At 38.6% G+C, this 20,415-nt stretch overlaps 1 protein-coding gene across 1 annotated transcript in view; it reads right to left on the bottom strand.

Annotated features, from left to right (window-relative positions):
• The window catches only part of LOC105474614 (HEAT repeat containing 1), a 55,843-nt gene that overhangs the window by 14,178 nt on the left and 21,250 nt on the right, over window positions 1-20,415 (bottom strand). Inside the window, exons 19-31 of the mRNA XM_011729414.3 lie at window positions 20,221-20,357; window positions 18,999-19,191; window positions 11,839-12,008; window positions 11,301-11,459; window positions 9,747-9,989; window positions 9,282-9,413; window positions 7,124-7,227; window positions 6,810-6,953; window positions 5,984-6,102; window positions 5,767-5,888; window positions 3,813-3,941; window positions 1,503-1,733; window positions 783-909 (exon numbers count right to left, since the gene is read on the bottom strand). Of these exons, the coding sequence (XP_011727716.2) occupies window positions 783-909; window positions 1,503-1,733; window positions 3,813-3,941; window positions 5,767-5,888; window positions 5,984-6,102; window positions 6,810-6,953; window positions 7,124-7,227; window positions 9,282-9,413; window positions 9,747-9,989; window positions 11,301-11,459; window positions 11,839-12,008; window positions 18,999-19,191; window positions 20,221-20,357 (2,010 nt within the window). The remainder of the gene's footprint in view (window positions 1-782; window positions 910-1,502; window positions 1,734-3,812; window positions 3,942-5,766; window positions 5,889-5,983; window positions 6,103-6,809; window positions 6,954-7,123; window positions 7,228-9,281; window positions 9,414-9,746; window positions 9,990-11,300; window positions 11,460-11,838; window positions 12,009-18,998; window positions 19,192-20,220; window positions 20,358-20,415) is intronic.

Raw genomic sequence — 20,415 nt, 5'->3', positions numbered from 1 at the left:
AAACCTGAGCTGACTGCAGGATAGGACAAGTCACTGCCCGGCCAAACAGGGATGACAGGGCCAATGGCTGGCCATGCAGAAAACAGTCTCCGCGGAGCTCTTAGAGTATCTTCTTTCTAACGTGCCTTGTTGTTCTGCTTCGAAGAGTAGAAAACTAAGAACTTTCAACATGTCAACCCTTTCTTAACGAAAAAAATATTTTTAGAGATGGGGTCTTACTATGTTGCTAAGGCTGGTCTTGAACCGGGCTAAAGTAATCCTCCTGTCTCACTCTCCTGGGTAGCTGGGACCACAGGCTGATACCATCACACCTGGCTTCATCAACCCTTTCCCAAGCCAGCCTCAGTGGTGCTGCGGTTAGTGGGATTTTCTTCAAGGCTCTGCTGTATGGTACAATTTTAATATTTTGCTGCCACTCCTGTGGTACCTACTTTTTTTCTTTTCATGTACATGTCTTCAGATATTTTAATGAGAAGCTGAGAGACAGCTAACGAGGTCCTGATCATTTACTGTCATTCGAACCTAACTCATCCTGGATACCAGCAACATTCCACAGCCAAGATGTAAGCACAGGGCACAGAGGTATAAAAGACAATGTGTGAGGAATGGCAAATGGAATTCCGACTATTTTCCATAAGGATTCAAGAAAGTACACAACCAAATTAAAATGATTAACTTACTTTAAAAATCCTTCTGAAGATGTACTAAGGATAACCTACATTCTCTTCTGTTTCTCCTTAGCTTTCAGATTGAACGGTAAGTGACACCCGATCTACGCTTACCTTCTTTTTCCTCTGGCAGCTTTAGTAAGTACTGGAGGATATTCATCAAGCTTTGTATCTGATGCTGGACACTAAACTCACAACAGACTGAAAACCAAAATTCAGTGTCTGCTTCTAAAATAGCATCCTGTGTAGAAAGAGAAAAAAGTCATAAATCTGTACTTAGGAATTGTGAAGGCATAATTTCAGGATAATGTGCGTTAGGATTTCTAGCAGAAAAGAGTATACTACTTTATTTAGAGTAGGTCGAGATCTACTCCCAGATCCCATGTCTAAGAAGTCATTTAAAAATGGTCCTTGGCTTATCCAAACAGGGCTTTTCCAAACAATCACCCGTGTTTGTGTCTTACTAACTTCAGGGACACGGAGGCTCCATTTCCCCACAAACTGCCTTCAAAACCACTTTGAAGAGATGCTGTTTCATTACTCATCAGCCATACTCTCCTGGGCTCAAAACAGAACCACCTGCATGGCACCAGATCTGTTTCTCAGAAAAGTTAATTCACCCTCAGATGTTTTGCTGCAACTGAGGATATTCAGAGTGCTACGGGCTCTGAATGAAATTTTTTTAAATGCCAAAAACCTTTTTGAAAAAGGTTCTGAGCAAAAAGGTTCCAAATAACACACATTAGGCATCACCAGCCCCATGTTTAAACTGGACAATAACATAAAATCTGTGTAAATCACCATTTTCCTTATCTTCCCACTCTAGGTTCTGACCTTTTCTCCATAGGCAGCCGCCAGCACTGTTTTTGTGACATACTGTTCAAAAAGCAAGATGAGGAGAACCCAGAGGAATTTCTCTGCACCCAGCGTATCAACAAGCTGAACAAGGATGGGCAGGCGCCTGTGCTCCGGGACGTGTGGCAGTGCATCCACAAATACACTAATGATTTTTACCACGATCTCTTCAACGTTTCTTGAAACTTCTATAGAATCTCCACTGTCAGACTGCCAAACAGCAAGCAGAGACGGTAAGTAGGTGCAAGTAATCTTCCACAAAACAAGCTTTAGGTGGACAAGATAAGGTTTTTAGATGGGCCCCAAGAAGTTACCAGAAGAATTTTATTTATTTTTTTAGAGACAGGGTCTTTCTCCGTGGCCCAAGCTGAAGTGCAGTGGCGTGACCATATCTCACCGTAGCCTGGATTTCCTAAGCTCAAAGCGATCCTCCTACCCCAGCCTCCCAAGAAGCTGGGACATCCCAGAACCCCCACCACCACTTTTAAAAAAATTTTGTAGAGACGGGCTTTTGCTGTGTTGACCAGGCTGGTCTCAAACTCCTGGCCTCAAATAATCCCACCTCAGCCCCCAACGTGCTGGTGTTACAGGGGCATGTCACCACACTCAGTCAGCCATAAGAGTTTTAATAATCAAAGCCCTAACAATAAATATTCAGTAAGTAACTATCATGTCCCAGGTGCTATTTAGCCCTGAGGGGAATACAAAGTGTATGATATGAGCCCTGCCCCAAAGGAGGTTTATTTTCTGTATGAAACAGGATACATGGCCGAGTGCAGTGGCTCACGCCTATAATCCCAACACTTTGGGAGGCCAAGGTGGGCAGATCATCTAAGGCCAGGAGTTCAAGACCAGCCAGGCCAACATGGTGAACCCCATCTCTACTAAAAATACAAAATTGCTGGGTGTGGTGGTTCCTGCCTGTAGTCCCAGCTACTCGGGAGGCTGAGGCAGGAGAATCACTTGAAAGCAGGAAGCGGAGGTTGCAGTGACCCGAGATCATGCCATTGCACTCCGGCCTGGGAAACAAGAGCAAAACTCAGTCTCAAACAAACAAACAAACAAAAGACACAGAATACATATGTGAAAAGATAACAGGAGGCAGTAACGGCAGATGGCAAATACGTGACACTGATAGCGAGTCCACTTAGGCTGCCTGGGAACGCTGCACAAATCACGCAGGATCTGGGTTGTGCCTCAAGAAGAATGAAGATAAGCAGAGCACAGAAAAGGCCAACAACTTCTTGCTGCTTTCGGAATAAAGTTTGGACCATTTTACTCCAGGTATTGGCGATCAAAATACAGTTGTTGAATAAATGACAGAAAACACTCGAATGAATGACTAAACCAGCGTCTACCTGCCTCAACTCTCTGCTCTCCATCCATCTATCACCATTACATTCTTCAAACACACTGTGAACATTCCTAGATCACGCCTGTTCTCATACTATTGGCTCTGCCATCACTGAACAAATCCTATCTTCTTTCACACCGGTTCAAATTTTCTTACAGAACCTTCTGGTCATCCTGTCCCATATGGACTATCTCCTATTCTGAACTCTTTAGCATTTACTTGACTGGCACTGACCATATGAATGCATATTATTATTTTTCTTTTTAGGTATATATCCTATATTTGCCAACTTGGTGGACACTGAGAACACCAATCTAATACTAAGGTTAAAAGAAGGTGCTGAATATGGTGATCCCTGGGATGGTCAATAGCATGAGAAAAGACATTCATTAACAAGTGAGGGTACATAGAAAACTCAAGCAGATGACCAAGCTCTTTTATTCTTGAGGCTACTTTTAACTTTTGAATTGTTCATTCCTTACTGGGAGAGAGAACATCTCACCTCTCTCTCTGAGTTAATGCTTGGCAAACATCTGCTAAACTGCATGTTAACAAATTTGTCACTGCAGCTCTAAAAGTTCCTATCCTCATCAACATGTAAGAAGGTACTATCAAACTGATGCAGTGTCCTGAAATAGATGGTGGATGTAAATTTACCCCATCCAAATGATGTTAAGACACTTACAGGTACACACACACAGAGCACAGCAGAACCAGCTAAAACATGTTTGGATTATTGGGAAAGACATTGCCCAGACTGCTTCTTAGCTTCAGCATTCTAAAACTTAAGGGCAATGTATCTGAGCATTTCAGAAAGGCTTTTATACAATTGTTGAGGATATAAAAAAAAAAAAACCCCAGGCTTTTAATGTCATTTATATGCAAAATTCTTAAATTAAAAAAAGAAACCCCAGGATGGTAAAAAGAGAGCTTACCTGAATAAGTGCAGGAATAACCATTTTCACCGTCTTGTTAATAACCTGAAAACTGTAAGTATCATCCAGGCGCATGACATTGGCTCCCATAAATGTAAAAATAGACATGATATTGTGTAGAACTTTATCCTGAAAGAAAACATAACTATCAACATTTTCTATTTCTACTAATTTTTTTTTTTAAGAGACAGGGTCTCGCTCTGTCATTCAGGCTGGGGTGCAGTTATGTGATCATAGTTCACTGTAACCTTGGACTCCTGAGCTCAAGCAATCCTTCCACCTCAGCCTCCTGAGTGGCTAGGACTACAGGTGCACAATACCATGCCCAGCTAATTTTTTTTCTTTTTCCTTTTTATAAGGATGGGGTCTTGCTATGTTACCCAGGCTGGTCTTGAACTCCTGGCCACAAGTGATATTCCTGCTCAGGCTAACATTTTCCATTTCGATGATTCATTACAACTCACCAATAAAAAGAGAAATAACCTGATTAAAAAACAGGCAAAGGATTTGAAAAGACATTTCTCCAAAGAAAAAATTCATACGAAAAGAATGTAAGCACAAATACTACTTCACACCCACTAGAATGGTGATAAAAAAGACAATAGCAAGTACTGGCAAGGATGTGAAGAAATTGGGATCTTTACAGGCTGTAAGCAAAATGGTGTGGCCACTATGGAAAATAGTCTCGCAAGTTACTCAAAAGTTAAACATAAAATTCCGTTTGACCCAATAATTCCACTCCTAGGTAAATATACCCAAGAGATATGAAAACGTGTCCACACAAAACCTGGTCTAGAATATTCATAGCAACATAATTTATAATAGCCCCAAAGTAGAAACAACCCAAATGTCCATCAACCGATGAAGAGATAAACAAAATGTGGCATACACATACAACAATATTATTCAGTCATAAAAGGAATACGGATTCAAGCTTCAACATGAATGAACCTCAAAAACGTTATGCTAAGCAAAAGAAACCAGACACAGAGGGCCACATACTGCATGGCTCAATTTATATGCCACGTCCAGCATAGGCATCAACAGAGACGGAAAATGAATTACTAGTGGCCAGGAGCAGGGTGGTGGTGGTGGTGGCAGAGAGGAGGGGGAGGAAGAGTGACTGTTAATGGGTGTAGAGTTTCTTTTCTGGGGTGATGAAAATGCTCTTAAAGTAGATCGTGGTGGTGATTACACAAACTTTGTGAATAGACTAAAATCAACTGTATACTTATTAAATGGGTGAATTTTATGGCATCTGAATAATATTTCAATAAAAACAAAAAATATTAATGATTCTTACCTATTTTTGGATTATCAACCCCTTTGAGAAGCACAGACTGTCTTACAAGAAAAAAAAAAAACCCCATAGACATAAAACCTTGCATATGATTTCAGTACATTAAGAGCCCCTAAAGCTCACAGAGAACCCCAGGTTAAAAACCTCTGACCTAAATCTGCAATATGAAAATAGTTTCAATCTCTTTACAAATGTTTAAATGATGTTTTTCATAAAAGGGACATGATTTCTTTAAATCATATAGTTTGTGATCAAATTAATTTTCTTAAGTCACTGGTTAAAGGTTATTTTGAGGATTACTTGAGGATAAATGAGATATTAACTTTTACCAAATAACACTAATGCCCGCTGTTTTATTAGATAGATAGTGTGCCAGGTGTTGTGCTAAGTACTAACCATAAATTATCCAACTGAATTCCCCCAACAATCCAGTGAAGAAGGTCATTATTCCCACTTGATAAAAAGGGAAACCAAAGCTTAGCAAGATCAACTGGCTCAGACAGTCCCAGCTATGAAGAGGCAGGGCTGACTCTCACGGGTGCTGGAAGATTCCAAAGCCTACCTGATTAAATTTAAAATCAATAGGTGCCAGTGCATTTCTGTGGAAGAAAAATCTTGAAATATCTGCTAAAACCTTGTATGATTAACACTTACCGGGAATATTCCAGCCACAGTGCCCAAAAGTAAAAGGGCGTGGTGATGGGTCTGTGGCATCTCCGAAAGGCGGACGCACTGAACTATCAACTCCACATTGAACTTCTCCTCATCTAAAACATCTACAGTGGCGAGAAAGACAAAAACCCTAAGTGGCAGGTGCACTCACACTCAAAGCAGGTAATTTTTCTAACCTTTCCTTCCAAAAAGTACCTACCTTTGGGTATTTTGCCACCATCCGGAGAGAGTTTCTGGCAGATGTTGAGCAGACAACTAAGAATTAACTGTTTGGTGTATTCCATATTTCCCTGCTCTTGTGGCAAGGGCTCTAAACACCTTCAGGACACCCAAAAGAGAAATGATGGGAAATGTAAAAAGTTGTACAATTCATGGCTGCATTAATGACCGTTGTCCAGAACTCATATTCAATAAAGAATAACTAAAATACTACCATTAAACATGAAGTCTAGAAATAAGATATAAGATTTCTAACTCTAATTTTCTCTCATATAGACAGGTGCTATGTCAAATTCCACTTCCTCTCTATTGCACTTTCTATTAACCTATTTGGAATCTTACAGGACAACCTTCAGAATTACTTTGCCTTTCACATGAAAGCACACTCTACAATTCATACTCAATTTACACACACACACACACAAATCTATATATATAAAATATATACATCTATATATGAAAATATAGATAGCAAATACTATATATACACACACATATATATCTATATAAATTCAACATTATATCTTGAAATACAAGTGATGATGCCCCAGGCATGTTACTGAAAAGTTCAGAGGGAAGTAGGCTGTAAAGTGAGTGGTCATTTACTACGTGACACAGGACACTAAGGTCAGTTTGGGGTACTGGCAATGGATACCTAAAACCAATCTTTTAATTTCACCTATAGTACTTGCTTTATTTTACAGACTATCTAAACAAGAGAAGAGTATGTTGAAAAGAGAATGTTAGATAAGATGGGCAAGAATCAGAGTCCTGTTCTCTCACAGATCAAAGCCAAGTGTCACTACCTTGATAGCAAGTTAAAAAGAGTTGGCACCAATATCTGAGGACTTTTGAGCTTCTTTTTGTGCTGCAGTAATTCCAGGATGAGAGTTACTCTTTGCCAGTAGGAACCTCCAACTTCCTGGACAGATTCTAGATCTTGTGATTTTCTGGAAAATGGAGAAGACAAAAAGTTGGAAAAGCAAACCCTATCATGTGCTAAGTAAAAACCATTGTGCTTTATTATAGCAAATTGATGGGTATCAAAAAGTTCCAAGATTTCATAACATTCCGAGTCAGGGGAACAACAGCAAGTGCTCAATGCATTTGTAGCTCTTACTTCTGCTGCATTTTTTGTCTTCTTTTTTGCTGAACTGTGCCCAAGGGTTTAGCTTTATCTGGTGGCTCCAGTTCTATTCTGACTTGTTCAGCATTAACGGAAATCTGAAATATTGAAGGAAGAACAGTTGATGATATAATCCATTGGGATAAAATTAGAGCAATATATGTTAGATTAAGACATACAATGAAAGCATTTACGTCCATTTTTATGTCTTTATGCCACTCCATACCCTAGCCCAATCACCAAAGGCAAACATCACTGACAATTTCTTAAGCATCCTTTTAAAAACTTTCCGTATACCAATGGCTAAATAAAGATTCTATTAAAAAACATAAATAGAAACATACTATACACATTGCTCTGTACCTTGGTATGCTTCACTTAGTGTACCTTGCATACCTATACTCTCACCAGTATATACTTAATTTATCATACGGTGTATATTTATTGTCACAGACCATGAGAGTGTTTCATATAATCGAGTGTATTCTGGTAACCAAAATAATTTTTGTAGTCAAAGTACAACTGGCCTGACATTTAAGGCCAATCTTATTTCTGGCTGATATGACATGTCTAGCAAGTATCTCATATGCTCCCTAGCCCACTGTCAAATAGAAGAGGGAGGAATTTGGGCTAACACTTTCCTTCTAATAATCCTTTAAATTCTTTAAGATGTTCTCATTTGGACTAGATCTTAGCTCAATTAGCACTTAATTAGTACTATATTTGAAGCCTCCTAAAAATGTGTTTTTTTGTGATTCCAATTTTTCCAACATTTCCTTAAAAATATTAAGACTAAAATCAGACATTAACCCCTAGGAAGGATTTATTCCATTAAGAGAGAAGAACGACTTACTGGACACACATCTGCACCCACCCAGCACTGGAGGCTACTGCCTTGTTACAGACCTCTTGAAAAACCAGAATGAGAAGAAAGCAAAGTAGGGAAGGGTATAAACCAAAAGCAATAGCCAACATAAATTCATCTTCAGATTTTCATTTTAACTAAGCTCTCCTACTACCATGCACTTGCTTTCTATATAATTTGTCTTGGAAGTCTCAAATTACAGTCCTGCACTTGTCGTGATTATGATATGGTATCACTTCTCCAGTCCAGAGTCACTCAATTTCACGTTCATCCCTTAGAGTGGAAAACTAGTAACGCAACACAGAATCATGCATACCAATGGTTTCCAAGTGCCGGATTAGATATGTATATTCTAATCAGCTGGGCAGGAATAAGACATATACACACATGCACAAAAACAGATTCATAGCCCCAGAGATTCTTTAGATATGGGGTGGGATCCAGATATCTCCTTTTATAAGGTTCTAACATCACGACTAAATCTTTGGATTCTGATTAAGAGAACAACTATAAAAAACACTTTTGAGATAACCATGGAAATATGATTATGAACTAGGTATTAGATAATATCAAGGAATTATTAATTTTTTAAAATTCTAATGCCATTGTAGTCGTATCCACTTTTCAAAAGATGCACACTGAAGCACAGAGGGATGAAAGCGCATGACATTTTGAGATTTTCTTTAAAATACTTCAGCAAAGAAAAAGAAGGAAAAAAGATTAAGTAAATACGTTAAAATTCTGAGAACTGCTGAATCTAGATACTAGAACTTTATATTATCCTATATTCAAAAAACAGAATAACCAGGTGGCTATTCTGATAATAGCTAGGTTTCAATATACATATAAAACCAACAAGCAGAATTTCAATTCCATTACAAGTCATTAAACAACTAAATTAAGTAGAATTAAATTAAAACATAACATTTAAACTAAAACAATTAAGTAGAATAATGTCACCCCGTTCAATATTGAGCCACTCACTCATTCCTATTCCTGGCATAAAGGAATAGGTAGATTCCATGTAACATGAGTAAGATCACACACACACATATTCCTACACACCCTATCTGGTTAAAATTATCAACAAATATTTCATAAAATAAAATAATGGTCAAGATTTAAGATTTTTATTTTATGCCTCTCTATGACTCACTTTTCCATGATTTTTGTTAATGGTAACATCTGACCTCTTACAAGCACTAAAAAATGCAGGACTCTTAAACATGGTGTCCTTCGGAAGACACTAAACATTAATAAAAAAATTACAGGAAGTTTGCAGCTTACCCCTTTAAAAACACTGCTGACAGTCTGAGCACAATGTGAGTTTTTACAGTTCACCAATAAATCAAACAGCATTCTTAAAAGCTTCTGCTGAACTTTTTCATCTGATATGGCTGCAAAAAATGGTTTTGTAATCTAGAGGGGGTAGAAAAAAGGCAACTGAGTTCAGTGAACAAGTTTAAACTCCAGAAATAATTTTTATATCAACCTCTCTCAAAATATAAAATTGTTTCCCATTTAATTGTGTCGGTTAAAATGCAATTCGTTTTAATGACCCATGTACAACATTCAGTTTTCAAAAATGGGTCAAATACATCATATTCCTTTAAAACATGCCTAGTCCACCTGTAACTATCTTCTCCAAATAAATTAAAGCTTTTTTGTTTTTTTTTTAACGCTGTTCCTGTTGCCTTCTACCTTTAAATGCTTGAACATGCTATGCCTTCGTTTCTGAAAGAAATCACTGACCTTTTCAAGGGCTGTGATCTGAATGGTTGGCATTCCTGCGTAAAGTTCCTTTGTTGCGTGCACAGCTTTTATAAATATATCTAGACTCTTTGGATCCTTATTTAAAAGGGAAGCTGAAAATTCATTATACTTTCCCAGAGCAAGATGCAAAACAATGGCCTCATCTTTCAGCATAGCTGTGGGCTCCTTCTGGATCTTTTCTAGCAGTTGTTCAGCCATAGGCAATAGCTGAGAAAGCACCATCTAAAGATCGAAAGACTTGTAAGTAAATAGTTATGTATACTGATACATTTTTGCTCACCCTACAGAGACACTCAAAGCCTGTCAAAAGATGGGAGTTTAGCCTGGAGGAAAAAACCCAATGATGACAACTTCTTAGACGTGGGGACAGCTATTAACTCACACTGAGGCACTCAGGTCCTTTCTGATAGTTCATGTGTAATGCTCAAAAGTTCTAAACCCTTCAGAGATGAGCAGAAAGATAATCTGTGAGCATCCCTCAAGACTTGAGAAAAGAAAACACAAACTAAAACTTTAGAGAATAAAAATAAAGTTTAACATCCCCTAAAACACTGTATGTAGCCTTCAATGCTTCCAACTTGGTATAATTAATATTACTTCAAATTATGTATGTGAATCTTTAACTGCTAAACTGGGGGCCAGCAAATTATGGCTTGCAGGTCAATTCAACAGACCACCTGTTTTTGTAAATTTTATTTATTGAAACATAGCCATGCTCATTTGTTTACACCCTGTCTGTGGCTGCTTTCCTGATACAACTGCAGAGATGAGTAGCTGCAACAGAGACTGTGTGGCCCCGAAAGCATAAAATATTTCCTATCTGGTCCTTTACACAAGAAATTTGTCAATTCCTAATTTAAACTATACCAGGGACAACTAGGGGCTGAATGCAACCTGTCTGTTCCTACCAAAAAAATGTAATCAAATGGTCTTCAATCCATTTGACTCATTTGAGTTCTCTAAGCCCACAGTCAGTCCAGGACTGAAGCACACAGGCGTTTCTGGAACACTGGGACGACAGAATCTTTTTTTTGTTGGTTAGCACATGCCATCACATCAACGAGTGTTTCACAACTGCTTTCTTTTGTAACACAAGCTTCTTTGAGAACATAATGAAAGCTCTAATTATATATAACAAACGAGCAAATGATTTTGGAATTTTCACAGACTCATGTCCAAATAGATTCCTTTGTATAGAATTTTCACTTGAAAAACAGAGATAAACCAACAGCTTCTTTTAGCAGTGCAGCCCCAGGAGACACAAGACTGTGAAGTTCATTTCAAATAAACTCAATGATTAGATAGGGACAACACATTTAATTTTAAAATTAAAAGAAACTCACCAGTACTTGTTTTTGTATCTTGTATCTTTTCTTCTCTACCTCAACTCATCTCCCTCTCAAATTAATATTACATTTATCTCTTCTGAGCGCACACATGCAACTCTTACAATGGACTTTCTCACCCACAAGCAGTTACAGCTATTCTTTAGTAACATCACAGGAATGCACGATCCACTTAAACGGCACATACCTCACCGTGGACTCCCTGAAGTACTTTCATCAAATCTTTTGCTATATAAGATGGGCAACTATATACACAACTAAGTAAGTTTTTCAAAGTTTCAGACAACTTCTGATGAGACTTCAGTTTCTTTTCTCTCTGTAGTTCTTCAAATAAAGTAGCCAAATCCTAAGATACCAAAAAGGAAATTGGATAAAAAAGGGTTAAGAAACTACAAAGGCTAAATATATTAATTTTGGAAGATTCTTACTTTTCCATTTCTCCTTAAAACCTTAATAAGAAAGGTTATTAAAAACACAGAGTTGGCTTACTATGAAAAGCTATACCCTAGTCCTTTATCCGATGAAAAGAGCAAAACTGAAATATGACATTGCTATCTTTTAAAAAGTAGGGGAAGACAGATGTACAGACAATGACCAATCAGTTCCTAAATTCAGTGACTTAGTCCATCAAAACCCCTACACAGTGAAATGTCGAGAATAGAGAAAATTGCTCATGAGTACACACAGGCATGAACACACTCAATCTTCTTTGCTAACAAGCTTACCTGAATAACATAGGCAGCATCTGAAGTGATCTCCTCTGCTTTAGGAATCAAATGATCTATTATCAGATGAAAGGGGGACGCCACTCCACTGAGGGCCTGGAGACACTGAATGGCAGCCCTACGAACTTCTTTTATGGAGCTTCCCAGGTTAACAAGTAAAGATGTCACCACTAAAACCAAAGGGGAAAAAAATTTAAGAAACAATTTTAAAAATTGAAACAGTACAAAATTTACATAGTACCAAAGGTACTTGATAAAAAGATAAAAAGAATCCCTTCGAATTCAAACCCCGTCTCCGAAGACTGTTCACTGTTTGAATATTTAATATTCCAGAGAAAGGTTAGGCATGTTACCAGGTGCATTCTTTTGAAAATACACAAATAAGAGCAAACTATAAACCCTGTTCTACACCAACTACTCTCATATCTGAGCTGGACGTTGTACAATGGTGCAATCTCGGCTCACTGCAACCTCCGCCTCCTGGGTTCAAGCAATTCTCCTGCCTCAGCCTCTCGAGCAGCTGGGATTACAGGTGCACGCCACACGCCCGGCTAATTTTGGTATTGTTAGCAGAGACTGGGTTTCACCATGTTGGCCAGGCTGGTCTCCAACTACTGACCTCAAGTGATCCACCCACCTCGGCCTCCCAAAGTGCTGGGATAACAGACACATCTCAACTCTTGGGACTGTTTTCCATAAGTACACACATATCCAAATTCAATCATTCTTTTTTTTTTTTTTTTTTTGAGATGGGAGTTTTGCTCTTGTTGCCCAGGCTGGAGCTTGTAACACAAGCTTCTTTGAGAACATAATGAAAGCTCTGCCTCCAGGTTCAAGCGATTCTCCTGCCTCAGCCTCCTGAGTAGCTGGGACTACAGGTATGCGCCACCACATCCAGCTAATTTTGTATTTTTGGTAGAGATGAGGTTTCTCCATGTTGGTCAGGCTGGTCTAGAACTCCCAACCTCAGGTGATCCACCCACGGCTTCCCAAAGTGATGGGATTATAGGCGTGAGTCACCATGCCCGGCCAAATCATTCTTTTTAATTGTAAAGTATACTCCAATGTATTTTCCATATTTTAAAAACCGGTACCTTACTGGTAAAGTTTAAGTTGTTTCTATTCTTCTGTCATCAAAACAATGCTGCCACAAACACCCCTGTGCATACAGCCTTGTACAAGCGTGCACAGAAAATCACCCACCTGTGCATTGTTCTCTGCAAACACTTGGCCCCAGACTGCTGTGTTTTGATTTTACTTTTTGATAGAGAAATGTTAGAGTCAAATTTTTCTTCTACTTTTTTCTGTTGCTTAAAAAGGCCCTCCCCACTCTGTGTGAATTTAGAAAGTATCTATCTCTATATTTAGAGAGAGAGATCATATGTACCTCATGCTTTCGTCGAATGCCAGAGCTAAGTTTATATTAAATCTTTAGTTCACATGAAATTTTTATCTAAGGAATGAGGTTGCAGTCAAACTTTCTAATGTTTCCAAATGGATAGTCAGATGTCCCATTTAACAATCCACATTCGGCTTTATTATATTCATACATTCCATAAGTATTTGAAACTTGTCTATTTCTGCCAGCTAGTACTTCTAGAATCACGTTCAATGAGAGTGATGATTTTAACAAGAATGCCTTTGTTTTCCCAATTATGAAGTGAAAATGCTAACTTCTAATTCGAGGAATTTTTTGATCATGTTACTTCTATTTTGCTGTCAATTAGGAATAATTACTATTTTTGGCTAATGCCTTTTCAAATATTTGGACATTTTATGGGTTTTGTCCTTCACTGACATAGTCAATTATATATTAACATAGTTCCTTTTACTGAACCAATTTTATGTTCTGGGCATGAACTCTTAACTATGTAAATGATTTTTATAAATATGCTGCTAAAGCCTATTTGCAAATATTTTATTTAGGATTTTTACATAACATTATTCAAAGCAACATGGCCTATATAGTCTTTTGTCTGTAGGCTTTCTGAATTTTCAATGTTATGCTAGTTTTAAACGAAGAATCTGGAAGCCTCCCTTCTCTATACCCTGCCCAGTTCAACAACATTGAAAAAATCTGCTTCAAAGATCTGGTAAGAATGCATCTGTGAGACCAACTGCGCTAGGGTTTTTAAAAAGATGTCTTTGGAACAAAGAGGTACCTAAGTTCCTTTTACAGTAATTAGTTATTTAAGCTTTATTTCATATCCACTGCAGCAAACTACAGTCATTTATATTTTGCTAGAAATTATCAATTATACTTTCCATTTCTGAAATACTAAGATAAAGCTTGACAAGCTTTCAAACCTGCCTAAGAAGTCCATATAGGCTGAGCAATGTTGATCCAGAAATCCAAAATCTCAAATTTTCAGAGCACCAATATGACATATGACAATATGAAAATTCCACACCTGATCTCGTGACGGGCTGCAGTGAAAATGCAGGCATACAACTGTTTATTCAGCGTCCCCACAGAAAAAAAGACAGAGCCAGCCCCCTGCAGCTGCAATATATCTTTTTCACAAAAATGAAATTCTTCCACACAAGCATGCCCACAAAGGATAGTAAAATGGGTCAATGTACCCAAACTTTGTTTCAAGCACAAATTAAAAATATTGTATAAAACAGGATGGGCAGAGGCTCATGCCTATAATCCCAGCACTTTGGGAGGCTGAGGCAGGAGGATCACTTGAGGCCAGGAGTTCAAGACTAGTCTGGGCAACATCACCAAGACTCCGTCTCCACAAAAAATTTAACAAGAAAATTAGTAAGGCATGGTGGCGCAGGCCTATAGTCCTAGCTATGAGGGAGGCTGAGATGGGAGGATGACTTGAGCCGAGGAGTTCAAGGCTGCAATTAAAAACTGAAACAGGGCTGGGTATGGTGCCTCACACCTATAATCCCAGCACCTGGGAGGCCACGGCAGGTGGATCACTTGAGCTCAGGAGCTCAGCCTAGGCAATATAGCGAAACCCTGTCTCTACCAAAAATATAAAAACTTAGCTGGGCATGGTGGCACGTGTACTTGCGAGGCTAAGGTAGGAGGACCGCTTGGGCCTGGGTGGAGGGGGTGGGGAGAGGTTGCAATGAGCTGAGATTGCACCACTGCACTACACCCTGGGCAACAAAGTGAGACGCTGTCTCCTAAAATAAAATTTTAAAAATTGTATAAAATTACCTTCAGGCTATGTGCAAAAGGTGTATATAAAACATAAATGTATTGTGTTCAGACCCGGGTCCCAATGCCAAAATATTACATTATGTAGATGCAAATATTCTAAAATCTGAAAAAATCTGAAGTCCCAAACACTTTTGGTCCCAAGCACGTTGGATAAGAGACACTCAACCTGTATCATCTATGAAAGCTGGAAATCCTTTCTGGTTTTCACATGGTTAATTTACAAAACAAAGTCAAGGACAAATAGCTGGAACGTTTAATTCACACAAGGGGCAGGCTTGGGCCAAAATATCTATTTGGTAATATTCCCTGAAGAGTGAAGGACAGCTTCTACAATATCCAAATTCAAGGACAAATTCAAAGTACCAACTACCAAAGTTATCATGTTCAAGTAAGATACTAGAACCCAACAAAAATTATAGCCACTTACTTAAATGATCAGCTTATAGAATTTTTGTTCTTTCATTTAAAAGTCTATGTGATTTCATTCTTTCAACTACTTTTATCTAGATCTACACTAGCATGTTTTTATGTAAAAATAAAAAATACTTGAGTTTGCTTTTAAACATAAAAATAGATTTAATACATTGATTTGACATAAAAAATAAATGAAAGGCAGCCCCCATCTTGAGGCAGAGATTTAAAAATAAATATGCATTCATTCACTCCAACAAAAGTAACAGGATGGGCAAGGGTTAAAAATAAAAGAAACAAGTTTTCTTCTGCTTAGCAGCTCACTTCAAGGACAGCTATAAGACAACGGTGTCTGAAAAGCCAAGGCCAAAGGAATGGGCTCCAGACACCCCCCGCACCCCCCTAGAGCAAGGTCGAAGGAAAAAAAAAAAAAGAGAGAAAGACAAATTCCTTTACTGTTACTCCTTTCCCTGGCCTCTGAAGCATGACTGTTTTACAAATGTCTGTGTTTAGCCAGTTCTTGTTTTTCTTTCGCTGCAGCTACAAGGCCACAAGGTATGCAAGGCCCCAAGTTATGCACTGTATGATTAACGGCCTTTGTTTTGCTTTTGTAAGCCTGCTTATAAAAGGCCCCACTCCGTCTTTGTTCGAGGCTCAGCTTTTTGGATATGAATCCGCTAAGCTGGTGCGTATCCTAAAATAAATTCTTCCTATTCTCCCATATCTGTCTCTCTGTTCCTCAGTTTACTGCAACAATCTCACAAATGACAGGAGGAATAGATTTGTATTGGCTGGGCGCAGTGGCTCATGCCTGTCATTCCAGAACTTTGGGAGGCCAAGGCGGGTGGATCACCTGAGGTCAGGAGTTCAAGACAAGCCTGGCCACCATGGTGAAACCCCGTCTCTACTAAAAATATAAAAATTAGCCGGGTGTGGTGGTGCGTGCCTGTAATCCCAGATACTCGGGAGGATGGGGCAAGAGAATTGCTTGAACCTGGGAGGGGGAGGTTGCAGTGAGCCAAGATCACGACACTGCACTACCAGCCTAGGTAACAAAGTGAGACTATGTCTCTTTAAAAAAAAAAAAAAAAAAAAAAAAAAGAATAGATTGTATTTATTCATTTAACAAAGACTTGCTATGTGCAAGACTTTTTATAATACATACCTGCATAGAAAATAATAAATGGTGGTTAGATTACCAAGCTACTGACAAAAACTCATAATATTGTGTTATATTACTATGTCATGTTGTATGATTATAATATCATATAACATTGTATTGCCTTTTACTTCTGAACACAAAAATTTAGTAATATAAACACATTTATGTATCATTAATGTTATATTACATGATATCATGCTTTACTTATGAACACTACATTTTTGTAAATATATTAAAACAGATGCCAACCAATAATTCCTAGACTCTTCACAGATAAGGTGGGGCTAGAAGCTCACTGCAGCCCTAAAGTGGAGAGCCCGCAGGGCATGCGCAATAAGCGGCCTTCCACTTGAGGCGACTCGAGTGTCTGGTCTTTGAACTTCCAAGTAGAACGAGGTGCATCTCTCCTGTGTTCAGGAGTACTGCAACCGGTGTACACAGCATAAATGCAAAGTACGTCAGGCAGGCAGGAGGAGATGGATGACAGGGCAGCAGTGGGAGGCAGGCAGCCTGTCTAGCAGCAATACCAGTGGAAAAGTGAAGTTCTTCCATCTTGCTACTTATAGTCAAAATGACATATATTACTCAGAGGCCACTGTCAAAGGACAGTAAACATTTAATACCGAATTGGAAAACTGAAATAGTTATCTCTAAATAAAATATATATACCTTTTTGAAAACCCACAAGTTTAGGAGAAAATAACTATTTGAATAAATTGCTATCTCCGTACAATGGAATACTCTGCAGGCAGTTATAAAAAGATAAATTTTTCCATTTATTAATATGGAAAGATGTCCCTAACATATTAATTGAAAAATTAAAGTTAAAAAATGTATAGGGAGTTGTTCTTATCCAAATATAACTAGAAAAACCTTAACAGTAAACTCACCTAAAATAAAGATCGAAATTTTGTAAGTCAATAAAAAAATTACTTTTATGGAATTTTATTTTAGAAATAAAACTTGAAATTACATATCTACATTACTTTAGATGCAACAAAATTTGGTTATAAATGTAATTATGTGCTCTTTCAAAGAACTAATAAAAAATAAACACTGAGAAATTGTTCAGGGAAAAGTATACGATCATCTACCTTGCTTTCACAGAACATTTACAAAGAGTAATTTTGGAATTAAAAAAAAAAAACAACCAAGGACATCTTCAAATTTCCGCAGGGCCACTCTTATGCCTCTGATATTAATAACATTCCAGTTTGAAGCATCAATCATGTCATTATTCTAATCAACTTTTTCATCTTCAACCATTCTTCTTTGATCTAATTTTGCCACATCCCCTCATGCCAACAGCTCTGAGTCAACCCACTTTTCAATATCGCAGTCATTGTTTCATGAAATTCTGCATCTTTTGCAAAATCTGCAATTCCACGTTATAAAAAAACTTAACTTTCAGATAGATATTTCATTAGAGAATGCCGAACCTGAATATGATTTTTGCCTGATAAGAGATAAATGCAGGAGGGTTTTGTTTTTATTAGTTCATTATTAAATTGTATTATGATGATCTGACTTCCATATCTAACCCTACTGCTGCTACAGCTCAGAAAATGAATAGCTGATTATTAAGAACTCATATAATCACCTGCCATTTCTATTGTTAAACTTTTCTGTTTGGTGAGATTTTGCAAGTGACACTAATAACTTAAAAGCAACACTTAGAAGTAACCAGAAATATGTATAGATGTACAATTTTTTTTGTTGTTTTTTTGAGATAGGGTCTCGCACTGTTGCTTAGTTTGGAGTATGGTGGTGCAATCACAGCTCACTGCAGCCTTGACCTCCCAGGCACAAGCTATCCTCCTACCTCAGGCACCTGAGTAGCTGGGACTACAGGCGCGCACCATCACGCCCACCTAATTTTTGTATTTTTTGTAGAGGCAGGATCTCATCATGTTGTCCAAGCTGGTCTTGAACTCCTGGCCTCAAGTGATCCTCCTGCCTTAGCCTCCCAAAGTGCTGAGACTATAGGCGTGAGCCACCTTGCCTGGGCTTTATAGATTTTTTTTTTTCGAGATGGAATCTCGCTCTGTCGCCAAGCTGGAGTGCAGTGGCATGATCTCAGCTCACTGCAACCTCCAATTCCCTGGTTCAAGCAATTCTCCTGCCTCAACCTCCCGAGTATGGGATTACGGGCATGTGCCACCATGTCCAGCTAATTTTTGTATTTTTAGTACAGACAGGGCTTCACCATGTTGGCCAGGATGGTCTCGATCTCCTGATCTCATGATCCACCTGCCTCGGCCTCCCAAAGTGCTGGGATTACAGACATGAGCCACTAGGCCCACTCTCTGCTACTTTTTAAGTTATAATTTTCCAAACTACATAAACCATATAAAGCAAGCATGAACAGTTGGTCATGACAAAACGTAACAATGCTACTTTTAATACCTGGAGAAGATATGGATGCCAGTTGGTGTTTACACTGTGTCTTCTGAGAAGAGAGCACTGCAGAGCCCACATAAAGAGCTTGAGTCTGCAGCACTGTTTTCACATTGCAGTTAAGTGGATTTGAAAGGCTAGAACCATAGGTCCATAAAACAGAAGAGAACTTGAATAACTGAAAAACATCTTCTAGATGTACCTAATCACAAAAAAAAGAGCAAACTTTTAATTCTTACTCAAATAAGTTGGTTCCAAATCCTCTTTCACCAGTGTACAATTATAAAGAAACAAATAATTTAAGGCAATGTTTTGCTTTGTCTAATCATTTCAAATTATTCTATACTCTATGTTTTAATGAACTGGGAAGATGTCAATGAAGAGTGATATTCAGAAGCTTCACTATAACTTTGCACTTGAAAACACTGAGAACCAAGACAAGAGCAGTATCTGGGATGCCTAATTAAGAAAATGCTTCAACAATGTGGTTAGCAATGCCAACTCAATGTCAAATGCTGTACAGAGAACAAGTCAGGCAAGAACAGGAACTGACCACTGGGCCTGGCAACATGGAGGTCACTGGTGCTGGGGATGAAATTTCCTGAGTAACTTCACATCTGCTAAATAACCTCTCGAACATCAGTATTCACATTTCTAAATGGTATTAACCAATCAAAAAGACTGGGCTGTTGTTATTTTTAAATATAGTAATGGGCTTAACATACTAGTAGGAGTGTAGAAATGTTAGTTTCTATTCAACCTACCAATTAGTATCGTGATCGTACTCTTTCACAGGGCCTGTGCTTACTACTATATACTCTTCACTGTTTAGAAGTCTACTTTCATTTACATTATAAACTGACATAACCAAAATAACCCACAATATTTCTTTTTTTGAGACACAGTCTCACTCTGTCGCCCAAGCTAGAGTGCGGTGGTGTGATCTCGGTTCACTGCAAGCTCTGCCTCCCCGGGTTCAAGCGAATTCTCCTGCTTCTGCCTTCCAAGTAGCTGGGATTATAGACCCCGCCACCACGCCCAGCTAATTTTTGTATTTTTAGTAGAAGTGGGGTTTCATCATGTTGGCCAGGCTAGTCTCGAACTCCTGACCTCAAGTGATCCATTCGCCTCGGCCTCCCAAAGTGCTGGGATTACAGGAATGAGCCACTGCACTCAGCCAGCCATATCTTCTTTAAGGGCAGAGTACGCCCGAAAAGGATGAGCCTTGTACCTTTATGAAAAGTTTCATCAGAACTCTGAAATGAACAGCATCGGCACCATTGAGCATCATCTCAAAGAGCCCAATGAGCAAGTGCAGATAGTCCCTGCTGTCTTCTTTCAGTTGTTCAGGATTCCACCATATGTCACCTACATGGACATGGAAAGAGAAATGATGCACAGCCCTGCATGAACATGCCGGCAGCTT

The sequence above is a fragment of the Macaca nemestrina genome, chromosome 1 (genome assembly GCF_043159975.1).
Source record: "Macaca nemestrina isolate mMacNem1 chromosome 1, mMacNem.hap1, whole genome shotgun sequence".
In the NCBI taxonomy this organism is placed as follows: Eukaryota; Metazoa; Chordata; class Mammalia; order Primates; family Cercopithecidae; genus Macaca; species Macaca nemestrina.
Note: the sequence above shows the minus strand (reverse complement) of the source record. Positions and strands in the feature narration are given on the sequence as shown.